Source organism: Prorops nasuta, unplaced genomic scaffold (genome assembly GCF_024137725.1).
Source record: "Prorops nasuta isolate Cenicafe-Biocafe unplaced genomic scaffold, Cenicafe_Pnas_1.2 PNAS00004, whole genome shotgun sequence".
In the NCBI taxonomy this organism is placed as follows: domain Eukaryota; kingdom Metazoa; phylum Arthropoda; class Insecta; order Hymenoptera; family Bethylidae; genus Prorops; species Prorops nasuta.
The window spans coordinates 3,029,381-3,045,622 of record NW_027116801.1 but is presented as its reverse complement, the minus strand read 5'-3'; the positions used below and the strand labels follow the sequence as shown (position 1 = coordinate 3,045,622).

General features: G+C 32.8%; 4 protein-coding genes across 10 annotated transcripts; 2 read left to right on the top strand and 2 right to left on the bottom strand.

The window, feature by feature from the left end:
* Positions 1-983: 983 nt before the first annotated feature.
* On the bottom strand, positions 984-7,158 carry LOC136773046 (ATP-dependent RNA helicase p62-like). 5 transcript variants are annotated; one of them, XM_066726389.1, is made up of 9 exons: positions 7,095-7,110; positions 6,876-6,962; positions 6,327-6,437; positions 5,696-6,019; positions 4,865-5,617; positions 4,496-4,674; positions 4,359-4,418; positions 2,102-2,347; positions 984-2,008 (listed from the first exon to the last, which is right to left on the bottom strand). In XM_066726389.1, coding segments are annotated over exons 2-9 (1,776 nt in total). In that variant the 5' UTR covers positions 6,878-6,962; positions 7,095-7,110; the 3' UTR covers positions 984-1,907. The 5 variants fall into 5 exon arrangements, 4 of the variants coding, with proteins under 4 accessions (XP_066582486.1, XP_066582488.1, XP_066582487.1 ...); XR_010822549.1 differs by lacking the exon at positions 984-2,008 and adding an exon at positions 2,889-3,310 and having other exon boundaries at positions 2,208-2,347; positions 7,095-7,113; XM_066726391.1 differs by lacking the exon at positions 6,327-6,437 and having other exon boundaries at positions 7,095-7,158.
* A 669-nt stretch (positions 7,159-7,827) lies between these two features.
* Positions 7,828-10,164, top strand: Nacalpha (nascent polypeptide associated complex protein alpha subunit). 2 transcript variants are annotated; one of them, XM_066726394.1, is made up of 6 exons: positions 7,828-7,987; positions 8,550-8,814; positions 8,885-9,004; positions 9,422-9,517; positions 9,591-9,749; positions 9,945-10,164. In XM_066726394.1, exons 2-6 carry the CDS (start codon positions 8,560-8,562, stop codon positions 9,957-9,959), a joined length of 645 nt encoding a protein of 214 aa, XP_066582491.1. In that variant the 5' UTR covers positions 7,828-7,987; positions 8,550-8,559; the 3' UTR covers positions 9,960-10,164. The 2 variants fall into 2 exon arrangements, with proteins under 2 accessions (XP_066582491.1, XP_066582492.1); XM_066726395.1 differs by lacking the exon at positions 7,828-7,987 and adding an exon at positions 8,069-8,366.
* A 128-nt stretch (positions 10,165-10,292) lies between these two features.
* LOC136773047 (ankyrin repeat, SAM and basic leucine zipper domain-containing protein 1-like) lies at positions 10,293-13,226 on the top strand. Its single transcript, XM_066726393.1, has 8 exons — positions 10,293-10,991; positions 11,053-11,362; positions 11,436-11,556; positions 11,637-11,742; positions 11,936-12,070; positions 12,138-12,481; positions 12,543-12,753; positions 12,842-13,226. Exons 1-8 carry the CDS (start codon positions 10,929-10,931, stop codon positions 12,968-12,970), a joined length of 1,419 nt encoding a protein of 472 aa, XP_066582490.1. The 5' UTR covers positions 10,293-10,928; the 3' UTR covers positions 12,971-13,226.
* Positions 12,988-16,083, bottom strand: fws (four way stop). 2 transcript variants are annotated; one of them, XM_066726386.1, is made up of 11 exons: positions 15,951-16,083; positions 15,653-15,870; positions 15,218-15,583; positions 14,880-15,146; positions 14,576-14,814; positions 14,366-14,506; positions 13,912-14,295; positions 13,715-13,840; positions 13,536-13,644; positions 13,244-13,465; positions 12,988-13,173 (listed from the first exon to the last, which is right to left on the bottom strand). In XM_066726386.1, the coding sequence occupies exons 1-11, from the start codon at positions 15,988-15,990 to the stop codon at positions 12,988-12,990; spliced, it is 2,298 nt and encodes a 765-aa protein (XP_066582483.1). In that variant the 5' UTR covers positions 15,991-16,083. The 2 variants fall into 2 exon arrangements, with proteins under 2 accessions (XP_066582483.1, XP_066582484.1); XM_066726387.1 differs by lacking the exon at positions 12,988-13,173 and having other exon boundaries at positions 13,323-13,470.
* Positions 16,084-16,242: the final 159 nt, after the last annotated feature.

Below are 16,242 nucleotides of genomic sequence, written 5' to 3'. Positions count from 1 at the left end.
TTTTATAGTACTTCTCGCTTTTCAGTAAAAACTATCTCTTTTACCGAAAATCTTGTTTAGCTATTCAATCATGTTCAGTTGAAGTTACAGAAACTGTACTTAGCCGAATCGCTCCACCGAGATTTTCGGTAAAAGATAAGCTACTTTTATTTACTTATTATGATTTAAAGTTGTACGTGGTTGTATCAGATTTACAATCTGAAATAATTTATGGAACGAATACAAATACAACTATTAGCTTTCAATCGTTTGGCTTATGCCCTAATATAATGTAAAAAATTTGAAGCTCCGTCTTTCATTTTTACAAATTGCCGTATGTGATAAAAACATAAGAAACATTATTTTGCTCCTACGGTACCATTGGTTCCGCATCCCATAATTAATCCTTGGGCTACAAATTGAAGAATAAATATAGCTTGTACTATACTAAAAAATATAAAGTATATATACCGCGTTCAACGAGAGACCGTCGAGACTCGAGCATCGCAAAGCTTTCGCAGTTTCGCAAAGCAGAGAAATGGTATGGGAATCACGTGGTCTTTATTTTAGTCTCTGAAAAATAATAAACATATCATACGCTATAGTAATGTCATATTGCATTCAGTCTCCTCAACATTAGGATTCGGCATATAATGTATTTATTTTCTTCCAATGTATGTACAGCTGAACCGATGCAATTAGTTGAAATAAGAGAAGCACGTTTTGTTATTCTAACTTATTGCACCGATGCAAAAAGTTAGTGAGAAAACATATGTTTATCTTATTTCAACTAATTACATTAATTCGATATTGCCGCGAGAAACACAATGAATCATGTAGTTCAGTAAGAAGTACATTAAATTTTATTGAGTGTGTAGTTTAGGTACCCAAACTACAAATGAATCAATTTTTGCCTTGCTGTGTATTATTTAGCAGTTAGAATAATCAAATAAAAGGAAAGGACCAGAAAAATACGAAGGGTACATTAATGAAGATAACGTACATAATTGGATCTCATTTATGCGTTATACGGTTTATAATGTGACATGAATGTGCAGTATTATTGTGACACTTGTTACTTATTATTACAATAAAAACATAGTGCTGATTGAAATTGTACGATTAACAAAACTATATAAATCTACTTTAAAGTAAAAAGAATTTCGGTAAGATCAAGCTTCACAGTTATCTTTTTGTTAGAATACGGTTAAAGCATACATAAAAAGTAATAAACTGTAAAAAGAATGTCTTCATTTCGTAGATTATTGCACTACGCTTTTGTTCCTCCATTTATATTTTCTACCTAAAGATTTCATTAACCTTTCGACGACGTGTATATGTAATTGTACAGTTACTACATTTAATATAACCTTGAATTACATTTACACGTATCAACGTGTATCGTTAAAGAACGACCAAAAACTTGAATTGGTCACCTAAGAAGTTGGAATGAATACTGATATTTGGTAGTTAACTAAGTCCACGGTAACTATTATCGAAAATTTTTTCAAGTATTTCGAATGATAAGAAAAATTAAATAAATATCATTTGTACCAACAGCTTTCAAAGATATTTAAAAAACAGAAAGTATTTACAGTTCTATCGAATCATAAATAATTATGTTAGAATATTTTTTTGTACTTCTACCATCATATTTCCCGAATCTTTCAATTTGCAAGATTCATTTTAAAAAATTCTATTACGGTATATACTTAAAACAGATAGGTTTCGTTGGTACCCTGAGTTTTAAAATTAGCATTCGAAAATTGTGATTAAGCAAGATCTATTGATAATAGCTTAAGTGTAGGTGAATGAACACCGAGATTTCTGTCAATCACAAGTAATATAAATATTCAAATCAAACTAAAGTTTTATATGATCATACAATCAGTATGAGAATTAAATTATTTAGTTATTGCGCTAAGAAATCAGCTATAATTGTAGCTGTTGTTTCGGCTCGAATCAAAACGCTTGTGTGTACCCGAAAAGGTATTTTCTCTTCCGCGGTTCCCAGCGTATCCCCAACGATCTGCAATACAAATTAATCATTACGTAATAAAAGCATATGGAATGGCAATAAATAGTAAAGACAAATATTTATCAAAATTACAATCATACTTACTTCGAGCACCATAACCTCCACCTCCTCCAGTTTTCGTGGCGAGCTCAGATAATTTTGGATTTATCACTTGGTTAGCCTCTTTCAATACATTTATCAAGTCTTTCGCTTGTCGGCCATTTTGCGGTGTGAAGAACGCGTAGCTAGTTCCGGTGCATTGAGAGCGACCTGTTCGCCCAATTCTATGAATGTAATCTTCAGACGAAGATGGATAGTCGAAGTTGATGACATACTTAACATCGTCTACGTCTAAACCAGAAAGCCACAATTAGAAAAATAACCTAATCAAGGAGACTCGATTAGAAATACATTAAGTCGCGAGGTTTATCAATTGTAAAACAGAATTGTTTTGATTAAAATTAATTTTCATTCTCTATTATCCCAAAATCATTGAGAAACTGGCAATTAACCATGATTCGACATTGCACAAGAATATATGAAAGTATTGTAATTATATAGACACTTTCGCAATAAAGAGTATAATATATATTATGCACTTTTCTGTGATATTAGTCAGGCTTTAGACTTAAAAAAGTTACCTCATTGAAGTATAAAGTCATTTTTAATCTGTAATAAAAAAAATTGATGGATTGACCGGAAAGTCTTAAACAAAATTAACCTACCCTGTATACACGAATTTTATAATAAGTTTATATTGAACATGGTGAGAATTCCAGATTTTAAGATTTTTTGTTGGAAGTTTCGAGGAAAATCTCACCATCGAATATCACAGACTAATGGATGTTACGTGTAAAACGGAATGTACGTTAGTTGCATAATAAATACAAACCCTGTTACCGCTGAACATTGCATTCCATCTGGCCGGATCGGCCCACGCATCTTGGCTATGCTTGAATGCAAGTGTTCAAATCGCAATGTCAAGTCCTAATCGCCATTGATAGTAGCGATAGTAGCAAAATCGTAAGATTGTTGTCTCTGACCGGCTGAGCATTGGCTATGAAGTGTGATGTATCGAACGAAATGCAACCCGTACAGTGCTATATCTCTCTTTCTCACAACCAACCAGCGCGATAAGACCCGAGCACCACAAAATTATTGCATGTGGTACACAGGCAGTACACAGAGGCACATTGAGTACAGCAGTTCATGCACAATTAGAATAGCGCATGTACTTATGAGTGAGCCATGTTTTTTCTTTATCTATCACGATCGTTCATCGCACACTCAACACATTTTGTGCACCATGTGCCTCTGAAACAAAAGACAACCAGACTGATTAAAATAAACCGTAAGATGCTCACAACCAATTATTATGTCCCATTTAATAAACACTTCTGAACCAGGCCGTTCCTCCAAATCGCAGATGCACTGAAAATATTTAACTTCCAACGTTCCAGCTTAAGGAATTAAAAATTTAAAGTCGTTGAATAATATTTATTTCCTTAAGCTTAAACGTTGGTTTTGATGAGATTTTTCATTGAATCTGCGATCTTTTCTTTGTTGTAGTTCTTTCTTTTAAGCTGCAAATACTAGTTAGTAATAGACTGCATTAGAAATTTCTCTCATTTATGCTGGCAAAATTAAAATTTCGAAAAATATCTTTAAAAAACTTATGATATGTTACCTCCCTATAAGATGTTACTTAAAAAAGTAAATAAAATTCGTTATAATTTAAAAAATCTGAAATAATTTTGCTTTAACTACAAAAAATTAAATGCATCCTAGAGGAAAAAACTATCTCAATTAACATTTATCATCTGCGCGTGAAAACAGTCCTACCATCAACTATAGCATTGCTTATGATTCGCTAATTAAATTAAATAAGAAACGACAATAGAGTATTGCTTGATATCATTCATATATATATATATATATATATATATATATATAGAGAGAGAGAGAGAGGAGCAAAAAATTATGAAAGCCCGCTTATAAAGACCAGCTAACTAATGCCTTCTATCATATTATTAGCTTATAAAAATTACTACCAGACTTTTGTCAGTGATAATAGAAAATACTCTACATATTCACAAGTACTTGTTAGTTATTAAATGAGCTGATTGTTGCTGCACGTTCAATCATTGTTTAAGACGTGATAGAAAAAAAAAGAATAATTTAAACATTCTCAAAGTGAGACATCGCTTCATATAACCAGTCTGTGCTACATCGCCACCTCTGTCGTATCCCCACCGCCCTTCCCCTACCATTCTACTAATCCGAGTCGACTTTTAAAGACAAAAAAACGTAGAAGTGGAACCTTATTGCACGTCGAACAGAAATTTGGCTGTAAAGCACTTACCTAATCCACGAGCAGCAACATCTGTTGCTACAAGAATAGAACCTTTCTTGTTCCTAAATTCTGAAAAATTAAAATAGCATCGCTGAATATTTTATTTCTCCTGCTTAAGAAAATTATCACATTATTCAAAATCATACCTCTCAAAACATAATCACGTTCTTGTTGAGATTTATCGCCATGCATACATACTGCCGGCCAACCGTAACGCCGGATGTTTCTTGTTATGCTTTCTACTTTTTTCTTAGTTTCAACAAATATTATTGTCTTTCCACCGTCGTCATTTACATTACCAATCTCCTGCAGCAATGTTCCTAATCTGAAAAATAAACAGGAGCGTTATGAAAAACTGCTAACTTTTCTTTCTGTATTTTAAGGATAAAACAAAGGTTTTGTCAGTTCTTCTTAGAGGTTAAATGGTACTTATTATCACGTAAAATCATAAGTTAGTATCATCATTAAGACTTTCTTATAAACAGTATGGGTGAAAATATTTAATATATCCTTACTTGGCTTCTTTTTCATGTTCCTGACATACATCGATAATTTGAAGGATGTTGTGATTAGCAGCAAGGGTCAATGATCCTATGTTCAATTGGGTGTAATTAGTTAGATATTCTTCGGCAAGATTCCTAACTTCCTTTGGCCAGGTAGCGGACCACATGAGCACCTGCCGGTCTGGTCTAATTTGTTCAATGATCTTTCTAATTTGCGGTTCAAAACCCATGTCTAACATACGATCGGCCTCGTCTAGAACTAGATAAGTACATCTACGCAAGTTGGTTGTTCCTCTCTCCAGGAAATCAATCAAACGTCCTGGAGTTGCAATGCAGATTTCTACTCCTCTCTCAAGGTCACGTGCCTGGCTACCTTTGGGAGCACCTCCAAAGATGCAGGTATTACGAACGTAGGAGAGAGAGCCAAAATCATTAGCTACAGTTTGAATTTGCTGAGCAAGTTCTCGTGTAGGTGCAAGAACAAGAGCAATTGGACCATCTCCACGATTAAGCGGTTGCTGGCTATTTATATGAACGATCGCAGGCAAAATGTAAGCCAGTGTTTTTCCAGAACCAGTCTGTGCGATTCCCACCATATTCTGTCCAGACATAGCAATCGGCCATCCCTGGGCTTGAATGGCAGTAGGCTCTGCGAAGCCTTGCTTCCTAATTCCTTGCATTACATAATCAGGAAAATTGCCCTCTTCGAAAAACTGTATTGGATTCGGTACTTTGTCACCTTTTAGTGTTATTTTGTTCTCATCCCTATATAAAATTTTCAAATGTTAATTCCATACTTAAAGGTAAAAGAAACTTATTACAGAGAGAGGTATAATTTCTGACCTGAACATTTCTATCTCCCGCGGGTGCCGTGATTGGACATTTGGGTGAGGAATATAAAAGTCCTTCTTGAATGGTTTCAAATTTTCATAGTCCCAATTTGGTTTTCTCAAATTGGCACCAGCCCCAGTAGAAGAGCGCTGATTACGATTCGCCATTGACATGCCATTACTGCCACCATTACGATTTCCAAAGCGACTGGATCCTCCTCTGTTGTTCTCATTGGAGCCACTACTGCCAAAACCATTCCTCTGTCCAATTCCATTACGATGGCCTCCGCTTGTACCATTGCTGCTGCGGTAACTTCCTGACATTGCTCCGTAAGTCCTACAATAAAACAAATGCATCCTTTTAAATCTACTTTATTCTTTGTCAGTTCATCATTAATTATAAATCATAATTAATTTCGTTTTAAAAATTTCCCCCTTGTACAAATTCATAAATGAATTCTTCAGCAAAGTAATGGCTGTTGTGAATTTAGAGAAACGGATCCAGACCTTAATGTGTGGACACCGAAGGCAAATTCACTAATTTAATCTGCCTCTCACAAGCATTCATGCTCCATTGAGAAACAAAATGGAGGCATGCCAAAATGAGAGGGTTCTTTTTCTACAAGCTTAGGTGTTTAACTCACCTAATAGATTCTTGTACAGTAGTAGTTAATCGTACATTAGAAAAACCAGATTTAGGCAGTTGTAAACTTTTCCAGACTCTTAAAGGAAGACTGAACATTCTATACTGCCACCTAAGTATTAGAATATCCCAATTATCGATTTTCAAAATATGGCCTTAGCTTTGGCTATGAGGCACTTAACTTTGCTAGTTTTGTCTCTGATGAAGTTAAACTTTTCCGCACTAAAAACGGTTAGACAAATTTAAATTATGTAATGTCCAAAATATTTCAAACGTTATTAGAAACTCGTTTTATATGATAATTATGGCAAGAAAAAAATCGTAAAACTGATCGATAAGTTTAAGAGAATCATGTCAGCTTCAAACCCGGAAACGAGAACTTTCCAGTCGAGCCGTAATGGCTGCCATCGACTCATAGACTAAAGTTCTCAAGCGTTAAATTTGATGAAGAAAATTCTCCGTAGTTAAGAAAAATGTACGGCATAAACTCCAATACTGCACGAAAACTTAACTTTTTAAGTCACTGTATTTGTTAACATATTTTACTTACATTTTAACTTTTTGGTTTTATACTTCTTTCCCGCAAATGAAATTTCCACGTTCCAAAGAACTCTTGTTTTAATTAGCGGCAAAATTTCTAAGAACAAATTAAAAATTAGTTTAAACTCAACCTTTATAAAAGATTTACATAAGTAATTTTGGAAAGAAGTTTATAAATTTTCAAAGGTAAAAAAGCAGAAGTTAGTGAAACGTGGATAAAACAACTTACCCGTGCCGCGAACAGGGACGGAAAGAACGAGAAGATGCCGGATATTACTCTCACTGCTCACAGAATTTCAAGTGAGTGGGGGCACAGTCCTGCGCAAAAGTCCTTAATTCAGCCTTTGCGCAAACTATCCATGCATATCGATTTTCCTTATATAACACCATTAAATTCATGCATTTACAATTGTATTTTCATAACCATACGTTTGCGATAACTAAAAGAATATTGCGAGCCTCTAAACTACTAAAACAATGAAAACTTCTAATTACAGTATAGGCGAATTGCGTCATTTAATCGCTGGACTCACTCTTTTGACTAATAAAAATATATCAGCCATTTTTGCTGCCACGCGAAATGCTAGCAGAAAGCGGAAGTAAGCATTTGTCATTCATTTATTTGTCCCTTTACAAATAAAACTCGATTTTAAATGTAATATATACATTTGTGTATATATATAATTTTTATTATATATTTAAAAAGCTCTCTTATTATATAGAATTTACAGGTTTCTATATTTATGTAATGGATTGGCTCAAACTAAATGATAAATCATTTCAATCAATTTCATCTGTATAAAAATATAAAATTGCTATTATTAAATAGTTAAAGCAACTGCAAATTTTCATGTATACAGCTTTTTATAATAAAGTTGCCATTTCTATATGCAATAGTGGTTGAATTGTAAAATATATATTCTGATTTTATTATTGATTTATAAACGTCAAGGGTTCATAAAATGATATTCTTTTGGCGGAGTGTGGATCGAGATGAAGAGGGATAATGAAGTGTTCCTAAATACGATGAAATGTGACAGATGGTAGAAAATTGTAAACTGGTCACAAATTTTCATACGTATTAAAAAACATTGCCCGACCGTCAGCGGATCTGCAATCAAGGTAAATCAATTGAATTTTCCTGCATCGTAGCTCTAGCGTTAAATAAGTAGTTGCAAATCGTTTCAAGAATTATCAAATAATATCTCTCTCTCTATCATATTGTTAACTTTACTGTATCAACAACAATAAATGCTTGAACAAATCCATTGTCCAAATCTCAGATCTTCTGTGCATAGAATAATACTTGTTTAATAATTTTAATGACTAACAAAAAATATCGCTGAATCGAATATTATATTTTTATACAACGCTTAAAATATTGAAACCAACAACCGATTTAAAGATAAACCTTACTTCTTTCAAAAATTTTGGACGCCATGGTAACATTTATTCTGTAGGAAATAACTGACAATTGTGGATTCTTACCATCAGCACTTCGGTTAAGTTTTTTTATATTAAAGAGCATAAACTTTAACTATTACAGTTTACATTATTAGTAGTATCTAATTTAACTGATGAAAAGCACAAAGAGAGGTCCGTGAATGCACGTGTTCAAATATTTGCGAAGTCGGTAATTCCCTCGTTATAAAGTTTTCTTATTTTTAATTTGTTAAATTTACAGCAATTTAACCATGCCCGAATTAACGGAACTTGACAAAGCGGCCAGTTCCGAACCAACCAAAGTTGAGGCAGCAACTGCTGATTCAGATACAGATACAGACTCCGAAGGCACCATACCTGATTTGGAAGATGCAAGTGCAGGAGGAGCCGTTGGCTTTCCAGGGACTACAGTTACTGGTCTGCCAATTGATATGATTTCAAAAGCAAAGCAAAGTCGTGGAGAGAAAAAAGCCAGGAAGTTAATGAGTAAATTAGGATTAAAACCTGTAAATTTTTTTATCTTTACTATAATTATAAATAAGAACAATGAATTTAAATTATTCTTGTTTAACGCAGGTCACAGGTGTTAACAGAGTAACAATTCGCAAGTCAAAAAATATTCTGTTTGTAATAAATAAGCCAGATGTTTTAAAAAATCCAGCTTCAGATACTTACATAGTATTTGGAGAATCCAAGGTAAAGATTTTACCACAAAAATCTTTGTTTATAATAGTTATACAAGGTGAGGCACTTACATATGCCTAGGATAAAAGCATAGATAAAATTAGAAAATGTTGATATTGTCTATAAGAGATGGCAATTTTTTGTACAGAAATTTTTTACAGCTGTTTTCTATTTGCAATAAAAAAAATCTTACTAGGAAAAAGGATATCTCTTAAAAATATACAGAAATAAATGAATTTTTATGCACTCCCCATAGAAAGTTTTACGTTCCATGCCTGATAAAGATATTGCAACTGATGAAAAACAATAGTTTTGCAAGTTTCTTCAGATTGATACTGTTGAAAAAACCTTGGCAGTCTGAAAATGCATTAATTAATTATTTTTCTTGTTTTTTGAAGGCAGATAATTTATAGCTTTATTAATGTTTAGATTGAGGACCTTAGTCAGCAAGCACAAGTAGCAGCAGCAGAGAAGTTTAAGGAACCACCAGTGATTCCAGCTACAGAAGCTGGTGGCAGTACTCCTGTAAATAAATAGTTGCTAACTATTGTGAATTATGTGATTTTTCAAAATAGTGAATAATTCATTTCCTTTCTAGGCTGTTGCTCCTATACAAGAAGAATCAGAGGAAGAAGTGGATGATTCTGGTGTAGAAGAGAAAGATATTGAGCTTGTGATGTGTCAAGCAAATGTTTCCAGAGGGAAAGCTATCAAAGCTCTCAAGAACAATACAAATGATATTGTTAATGCTATCATGGTAAATTATTGGAAAAAACTTACCATTTTTTTTTATTTTATAATAAGTAAAGGATGATCTCTATTGTGGTTTCATTATTTTTTTCTAAATAAAATTTGTGTAGAAATCCTTGGCAGACTGAATATTTTTTATATATAGAAATAAGTTTGTAAATATGGTAATGATTGAGATAATGATCCAAAAATTATGTTTCAGGAACTGACAATGTGATGAAGCTGCTCAGGAGTAGGTTTTGCTACATAGTAGCTTGCATTTTAAGATCATTATGTTTTCATTCATACACCATCAACTAATCATTCTTTTTGGTATGCTAAAGAAGCTCAGGTCACAAATTGGTTAAAAAATTCGTTTAAAAAAAGCAGAATTATATGTATATACATAAGTCATTCAAACAGAAATAAAAGTACTAAATATACTTGTTAATTTTTTATTCTGCTTTTGTATTATTTTTATTTCCTTAATATTCTCAATTTGAATAAATTGTTTATTTAATTTTTCAATATGAAATTGATGTGCTGACTAAATCCTAGTCAATTATATCTGATTAACGATACTAACAAAATGTATATATTTGTTTGTAGTTGTACACATAAATATCTATAATTAAGGGGCAATGACAAAATTAAACCTATCTCGAATGCACACTATACAAACAAAATAGCATAAAAATTACAGGTTTAGTAGGTTTGTAATAGTAGGTAATGTGTGGGTAATAGTTTTTGTACCATTTTCCAATATATTCTTTATTTTCTCCAGGTGTCCCTATAATCTATAGCACAGTGGTTGATCTTATCAGCGTCTTAACTAAAATCAATTTTTACAAATTAAAATTTAATATAATGCCTATAACTATCTCGTCTTTGTTTTTAATCGCCAAACGGCGCTAGTCTAAACTGAAATTGAAGCTTTGCTTCTTTGGGATTCGGGTCATTCGGTTCGGCATTGAATTTTTTGTAAACAGTTAGTAGAGTACTACACTCGATGTGATTGGTTAAACAGTCAGCACTTTTTCAATTTAACCAATCACATCATATTTTTCGCTACTCTGTTAGTGCTGTTTCGGCTGCACGCGGTCACTCACGTTCTGCGCGCTTTTCTGTTATAAAAGCATTTTTATAAAAATTAAGAAAAGTCGTTTTATCTTTATAAAGTAATAAGGGTTGAAAAAAACCAAGCGATATGATTACTAGGCCTGCTGGTATGTCGGATGAAGATGAAGATGAAAAATTTACATTCGATGAGGTAAATATTCTATACTACTTCGTATTACTAGTAAAAAAGTTTAATGAAAAGTTTTGATTAGCCTATTAGACATAAACAAAATCGACCTGGAAAGTATTTTAATAGCAAGTCGGTGTCTAAAAAGTCACTTCAGAAAGGTGATTCAAATGATGATAAATTTGTTCAGATAAACAAAATTAGTATTGAAAATAGTATAATTAATGATTGCACCAATGGTGAGCTTAATGCTGTTAAGGAGTATATTGTTAACCATGATGTAAATGAATTCTTATATACTGGCTGGACGCTTCTTTTATATGCCTGCTTAGCTGCAAAACCTAATATCGTAGAATATTTACTTACTCATGGTGCTGATCCTAATAAACATAAAGGTATTTTTTTAATTCTTACAAGTTGTATAGCAGAATATACTGCAATTTTAATAAATACTTTTTCTTTTCATAGATGGATATACTCCACTTATATCACTGTGCAACTCCCAGAATATCAGTGCTGATGATTGCTTTGCATGTTTAAGATTATTAATCGAAGCAAAAGCTAATGCCAATGATACTAATAAATTAAGGTAAGTCAAAGCTAAGAATAGGAATATTTTTGTTTCATTATAATTTTGTTTTGGTAATTTAAATTTGTCTTAAAATATAGGGAGACTCCATTGATTTGTGCAAGTAAATCTAAAAATATAGAATTCTTGTCATCTCTCATGCAGCATGTTAAAGATATCAATGCAACAGATTCTGAAGGAAGAACAGTATGTTTTGCACATTTATGGCTGTATTCATAGTTTTCATTCAACCATAAGGAAGCCTTGAAATCTATAGTTTAGATAACATATGCTATAGTATTTGAGACTCCCTTGAGAGTTAAGTGACAACTATCAGTACTACCATTAAATATATACATTGTTTTAATATTCTACCTCAGTTAATATTATTTTTTCATAGGCTTTAATGTATGCTACAATAGCAAATAGACTTGATACAGTGTGCTTCCTTTTGGAGAATAATGCAAGAATTGATATAAAAGACAATCGTAACTTAACAGCTGCAGACATTGCTTCTGCAAAAGAGTATCATGAAGTTTGTATTTATACATTGTTACATGTTAAAAAATAATATTCTTTAACAACTGTATTATTATTTATAGATATTTTCAGTATTAAGCTCTAACAAGGAAGAAGCGATTATTTCTTGTAGCTTAAGCAAAATAGAGAAATGGCAAGATATATTTCCTTCTTTAAATATACCTGAAGGACGGTTAATTTATGATATTTTAATAGTATTGGATGGAATGGGACTTCAAATGTATAGTCATCTTTTTCAAAATATGACCTTAGCCAAATTTTTGCAATTAACTGAAGAGGATTTATTAAGATTAGGTATTATGATTAGTATCCACAGAAAACGATTTTTGGACTGTCTGTATAAATTCCATAGCAAATTATGGAATGCTCAAACCTTAAAGCTTGTTCATAAATCTGATCCATTTAGGTAAATTCAAAAGAAATTTATAGTTTTTTAAAAAACAAATTAAAATTGGTCTACTTTTTAGTATTTACAATGGCATTATGTCTCTGGGTAATGCAGCTACACAGCTGCACGTTATTGGAGCCAGCCTGAATTATGTCATTAATGACTTAAAAAATTCTGAAATGGTAGATGAAAAGGAAAAACGAGAATGCCAAGATTATTTAAACCAAATAGATCAATCTTTAGCCAGTATAAAAAGAGAACTTAATGCAATAAAACGTTTAGCTAAAAAGGTAAAAAAATTTTGCTTCTATTTGCTAATGGCTTTTATTTTTAAGAGACTAAATTTTTCTAGTAATGTAATTGTTACATTAATTTTAGATCGATAGAAAAGATTATCTTGATTCACCAGCATCTTATATTGCACCAAAGAAAACATACAATTGGTGGCCTATAATAGGAATAGCATTGACCACAGCAATTATTTTAGTTAAGAAATATGCTAAGTAAAATATAGTATAACAAATTCATTGATCTTTTAAGTTAGCCAATTTCATCATTATTGGGAATAGAGGGTGGAATGTCGGAAGGTTTTGCTGGCGAACGAGCAATTGATACCTTTCAAGGGGCCCACAGCATAAAGACAGCCTGTCTCTCTCACTAGGGTGGCCATCCATCCAATGTGACAGTCGTCCCAAAGACCATCCTGTGCTCTGTGATTTTTATTTTTACTTTAAATAACCAATAAAAATTTATACTTTTATAATGAGATTGTCTGCTTACTTGATGTGGAGAGAGCAGTTCAGAAGGAGCAGTAGAAAATAAATGCAGGAGGATTAAAGAGGCCGGTACACTACTTTCACCCTTCCCTTTTAAGACTTCTTCTACCATTTCTTCTGGACATAACGGAAGCAGTGCTTTCAATCCTCTCAAAACTCTGTACTGTTGTTGCTCCGTTATGCTTAATTGACCACCCCGACATAATGGCGCTAAAGCTATCTCCATCTACTCTGTCAAAGAAGCTACTGCATTATTCCATTTATTACATAATGTTTTCTCATATTAATATTCCTACCTGACCAATATCAATAATGAGTTTGGCTCTTCCAAAGTCACTCAATGGCCGTAATAAACATGCATGCCTTACAAACAATTCGATGCATCTTGAAGCAACCGTTTTGCAACTAAAAACAAAATTAATTTAATTACATCACTATTAAGACAAATTGCGTTTTTAAATTCAATTTCGTTCACCATTCTGCAATAACGATTTGATTTTTGTAAGGTAGAAGAAACGTGTTGACCGAGCGTAAAATAAATCCTTGCAATTCCCTTATGTATAGCGAGCAACCGATCTCTTTTCCTAGAGGGCTACTCAAACTATTAAATATAAAATGAAAATTAATTAAATTGGAGCTGAAACAAATACCTGAAAAAAGTTAAATACATACTCCCTGAAATCCTGATCATCGTGAATAGTTAGGATGATGCTTTCAATTGCATCGGTTATAGAGGCTAACAATGGAGAAAGAGCGTTCTTTGTTAACTCTTCCGTTTCTTTAAGAGCGTTGGTTATTACTGCTATTGCTTCTGTAGGCAGTCCGCTAGCTAAATTTGCCATAACTCTACTGGTTTGTGTAGAAAGATAAAATAATAAATTTGCTATGGTTACATTGGTTTGCTGTCCAGGAGTTGGAGAATCAATGACTTGGCTACCTTCGCCCCCTGTTACAAAGCTTTGCTCGCATTTCAAACAGAAGAGCCTAATTGCTTTGCCAATGTTTCGAGCAACGATTATAATCAATCCATTATCCACTAGAGAGACGCTCAATTCACTAAAATTATTTAATAGTCGTAAAATATAATTAATTATAATAATTTTTATGTTAACTAAAAATTAGCTACTTTGTTATTGTACGTATTAACTGATCGATTACATCCTGACTTGGTAAATTTTCGCCCGAAAACATTGTGTGTACTGGATCTAACAATCTGGATACTGATCGCGAAAGATACGCATTCTCAAATGCTGACAAGACAGTTCGACTGCAATAAGAATCTCATGAATTTTCAGCTTTAATGTTTAAAAATTTATCACAGTATTTGTGACCCTACTCAATTGTGTAAGCACCAATAATCTGTGATCTCTCTTTCAGCTGCTTCCCAAGATCCAAAAAGATCCTTAAAAATTTGGGATATTCTCCCTCTAAAGCTTGCTTTACAAAAGAAGAGCTCTGAGCACGCTCTAAGAGTACTCTTGCTAATACACCATTTACTTTAACCCAAAATTTCTCTGTTAACTCTTTAAATTCATTTGCGTGATGCTCTAATAAAACTCTTTGCAATAACTCAATCTGTATTAAAAGTAATTATTAATTATCTTAAATAAGCAAGAGTTTACATCACTGTTAATTTTCACCTGTAAGCATTGTGTGTAAATTGTGTCTTGAAATAGCCTTTCAAGATTTTCCCAAATTTTAGATCGCAGATTTCCAGATGTTCCTGGAGAAGGAACTGCTGCTCTCCCAGGCCCACCTCTTTTTCCTAAATCTTGATTGACTGATAAAGAAATGTCTAAAGATTCTGTGGCTATTCTCTCTACTTCATTCAATGCAGAATTTACTACAGATTCTATAGAAACATCTAAGATACCCAGATTTTGAAATACCTGTACTGCAGCATTAATCTAAAAATTTACATATAACCATTAAGTTTCTTTAACAATTATGGTAACAATCAAAATTTTAAATTATATACTTTGACTTTATCCATTGTCTGTAGACCTTGTTTCAGAATATGAGTAGCTATTCTTTGCACAGTTGATCTGTGAGATTTAATCACTTGTCTGTCATCCGCAATAATATCCAATCCATTTAAATCCACATCATCTAGCATCAACTGTTCCAACTCTTGTAAACTGTTAGCAGCTTTAATTATATCTGGTCCATTTGCATTGTTAGTCATTTGAGCATATAACCTTTTAGACAAATATTGGATTCTGGCTACCCTCCTTAATAAATCTGATGTTTCATGCAACCGTGTTAAGACTAAAGTCTGAGTTTCTATCCGATGGAATGGATCAATTATCTTTCCCCTAAGGCGCTCTACAGCAGATAATAAACTCTGAAAAAAAAAGTTATGTAAACATTTTTAAAAAAGTATGATTTTATTCTAAATAATTAGGTAGCTAACAAGAGAATGAGATTGCATGATGGATAACACAGATTCGAGTTTTTCAACCCAAGTAGCTTGGGATAGTAAATCTTCATGGTTGGCTAAAACTTGTTTCTGTAACTCGATATTTAATACTTGAATAGCTTGCCCTAATTTATTTAATTGTTGTGCTACTGATAGCAGCTGATTAATATCATTGGGCTTCTGTTCACCATCCAAGAACTGCCTAAAGAATTCTGCAAATAAAGTTAATTTACATTTATTTATTATGATGTTAATAAGACATATGTGAAAAATTAAATTAATATACTACTACCATCGTTCTCTATATCTTCCCATTTACTCAATTCTGTCATGATTGTAATGACTCGTCTGATTAAATAAAAAGCATAAGTTCTTAACCTATATGATGCGCATATGGAGCGCCATTTAATGTTTACATCCGTAGTTGTGACTGTCCAGACGACTTTTTAGACTTTCAGTAACTGTCAGTGTCAGTGTTAGTTAATTACAGATACATTACAGTAATTTTACTTCTCTAGAACACTACGACCCAGCAACCTTTTGCAGTTTTCAACCCTCTACTGACGTTAAGTTTGTTTAATCGG

What these genes read in the sequence shown, in the direction of transcription:
- Nacalpha (XM_066726394.1), top strand. Translation starts at nt 8,560, where the DNA reads ATGCCCGAATTAACGGAACTTGACAAAGCGGCCAGTTCCGAACCAACC. An exon ending in TAGTATTTGGAGAATCCAAG is followed by an intron (nt 9,005 to 9,421) that starts GTAAAGATTTTA and finishes ATTAATGTTTAG; the next exon opens with ATTGAGGACCTTAGTCAGCA. An exon ending in AAGCTGGTGGCAGTACTCCT is followed by an intron (nt 9,518 to 9,590) that starts GTAAATAAATAG and finishes TTTCCTTTCTAG; the next exon opens with GCTGTTGCTCCTATACAAGA.
- LOC136773046 (XM_066726389.1), bottom strand. An exon ending in TGTTGCTGCTCGTGGATTAG is followed by an intron (nt 2,348 to 4,358) that starts GTAAGTGCTTTA and finishes TTTCTGGTTTAG; the next exon opens with ACGTAGACGATGTTAAGTAT. An exon ending in TGGAGGTTATGGTGCTCGAA is followed by an intron (nt 2,009 to 2,101) that starts GTAAGTATGATT and finishes TTTGTATTGCAG; the next exon opens with ATCGTTGGGGATACGCTGGG.
- fws (XM_066726386.1), bottom strand. Translation starts at nt 15,990, where the DNA reads ATGACAGAATTGAGTAAATGGGAAGATATAGAGAACGATG. An exon ending in TTAATACGTACAATAACAAA is followed by an intron (nt 14,296 to 14,365) that starts GTAGCTAATTTT and finishes AAATAATTTTAG; the next exon opens with TGAATTGAGCGTCTCTCTAG. An exon ending in GATGATCAGGATTTCAGGGA is followed by an intron (nt 13,841 to 13,911) that starts GTATGTATTTAA and finishes TATATTTAATAG; the next exon opens with TTTGAGTAGCCCTCTAGGAA.
- LOC136773047 (XM_066726393.1), top strand. Translation starts at nt 10,929, where the DNA reads ATGATTACTAGGCCTGCTGGTATGTCGGATGAAGATGAAGATGAAAAA. An exon ending in AAAAATTTACATTCGATGAG is followed by an intron (nt 10,992 to 11,052) that starts GTAAATATTCTA and finishes AGTTTTGATTAG; the next exon opens with CCTATTAGACATAAACAAAA. An exon ending in CTGCAAAAGAGTATCATGAA is followed by an intron (nt 12,071 to 12,137) that starts GTTTGTATTTAT and finishes TATTATTTATAG; the next exon opens with ATATTTTCAGTATTAAGCTC.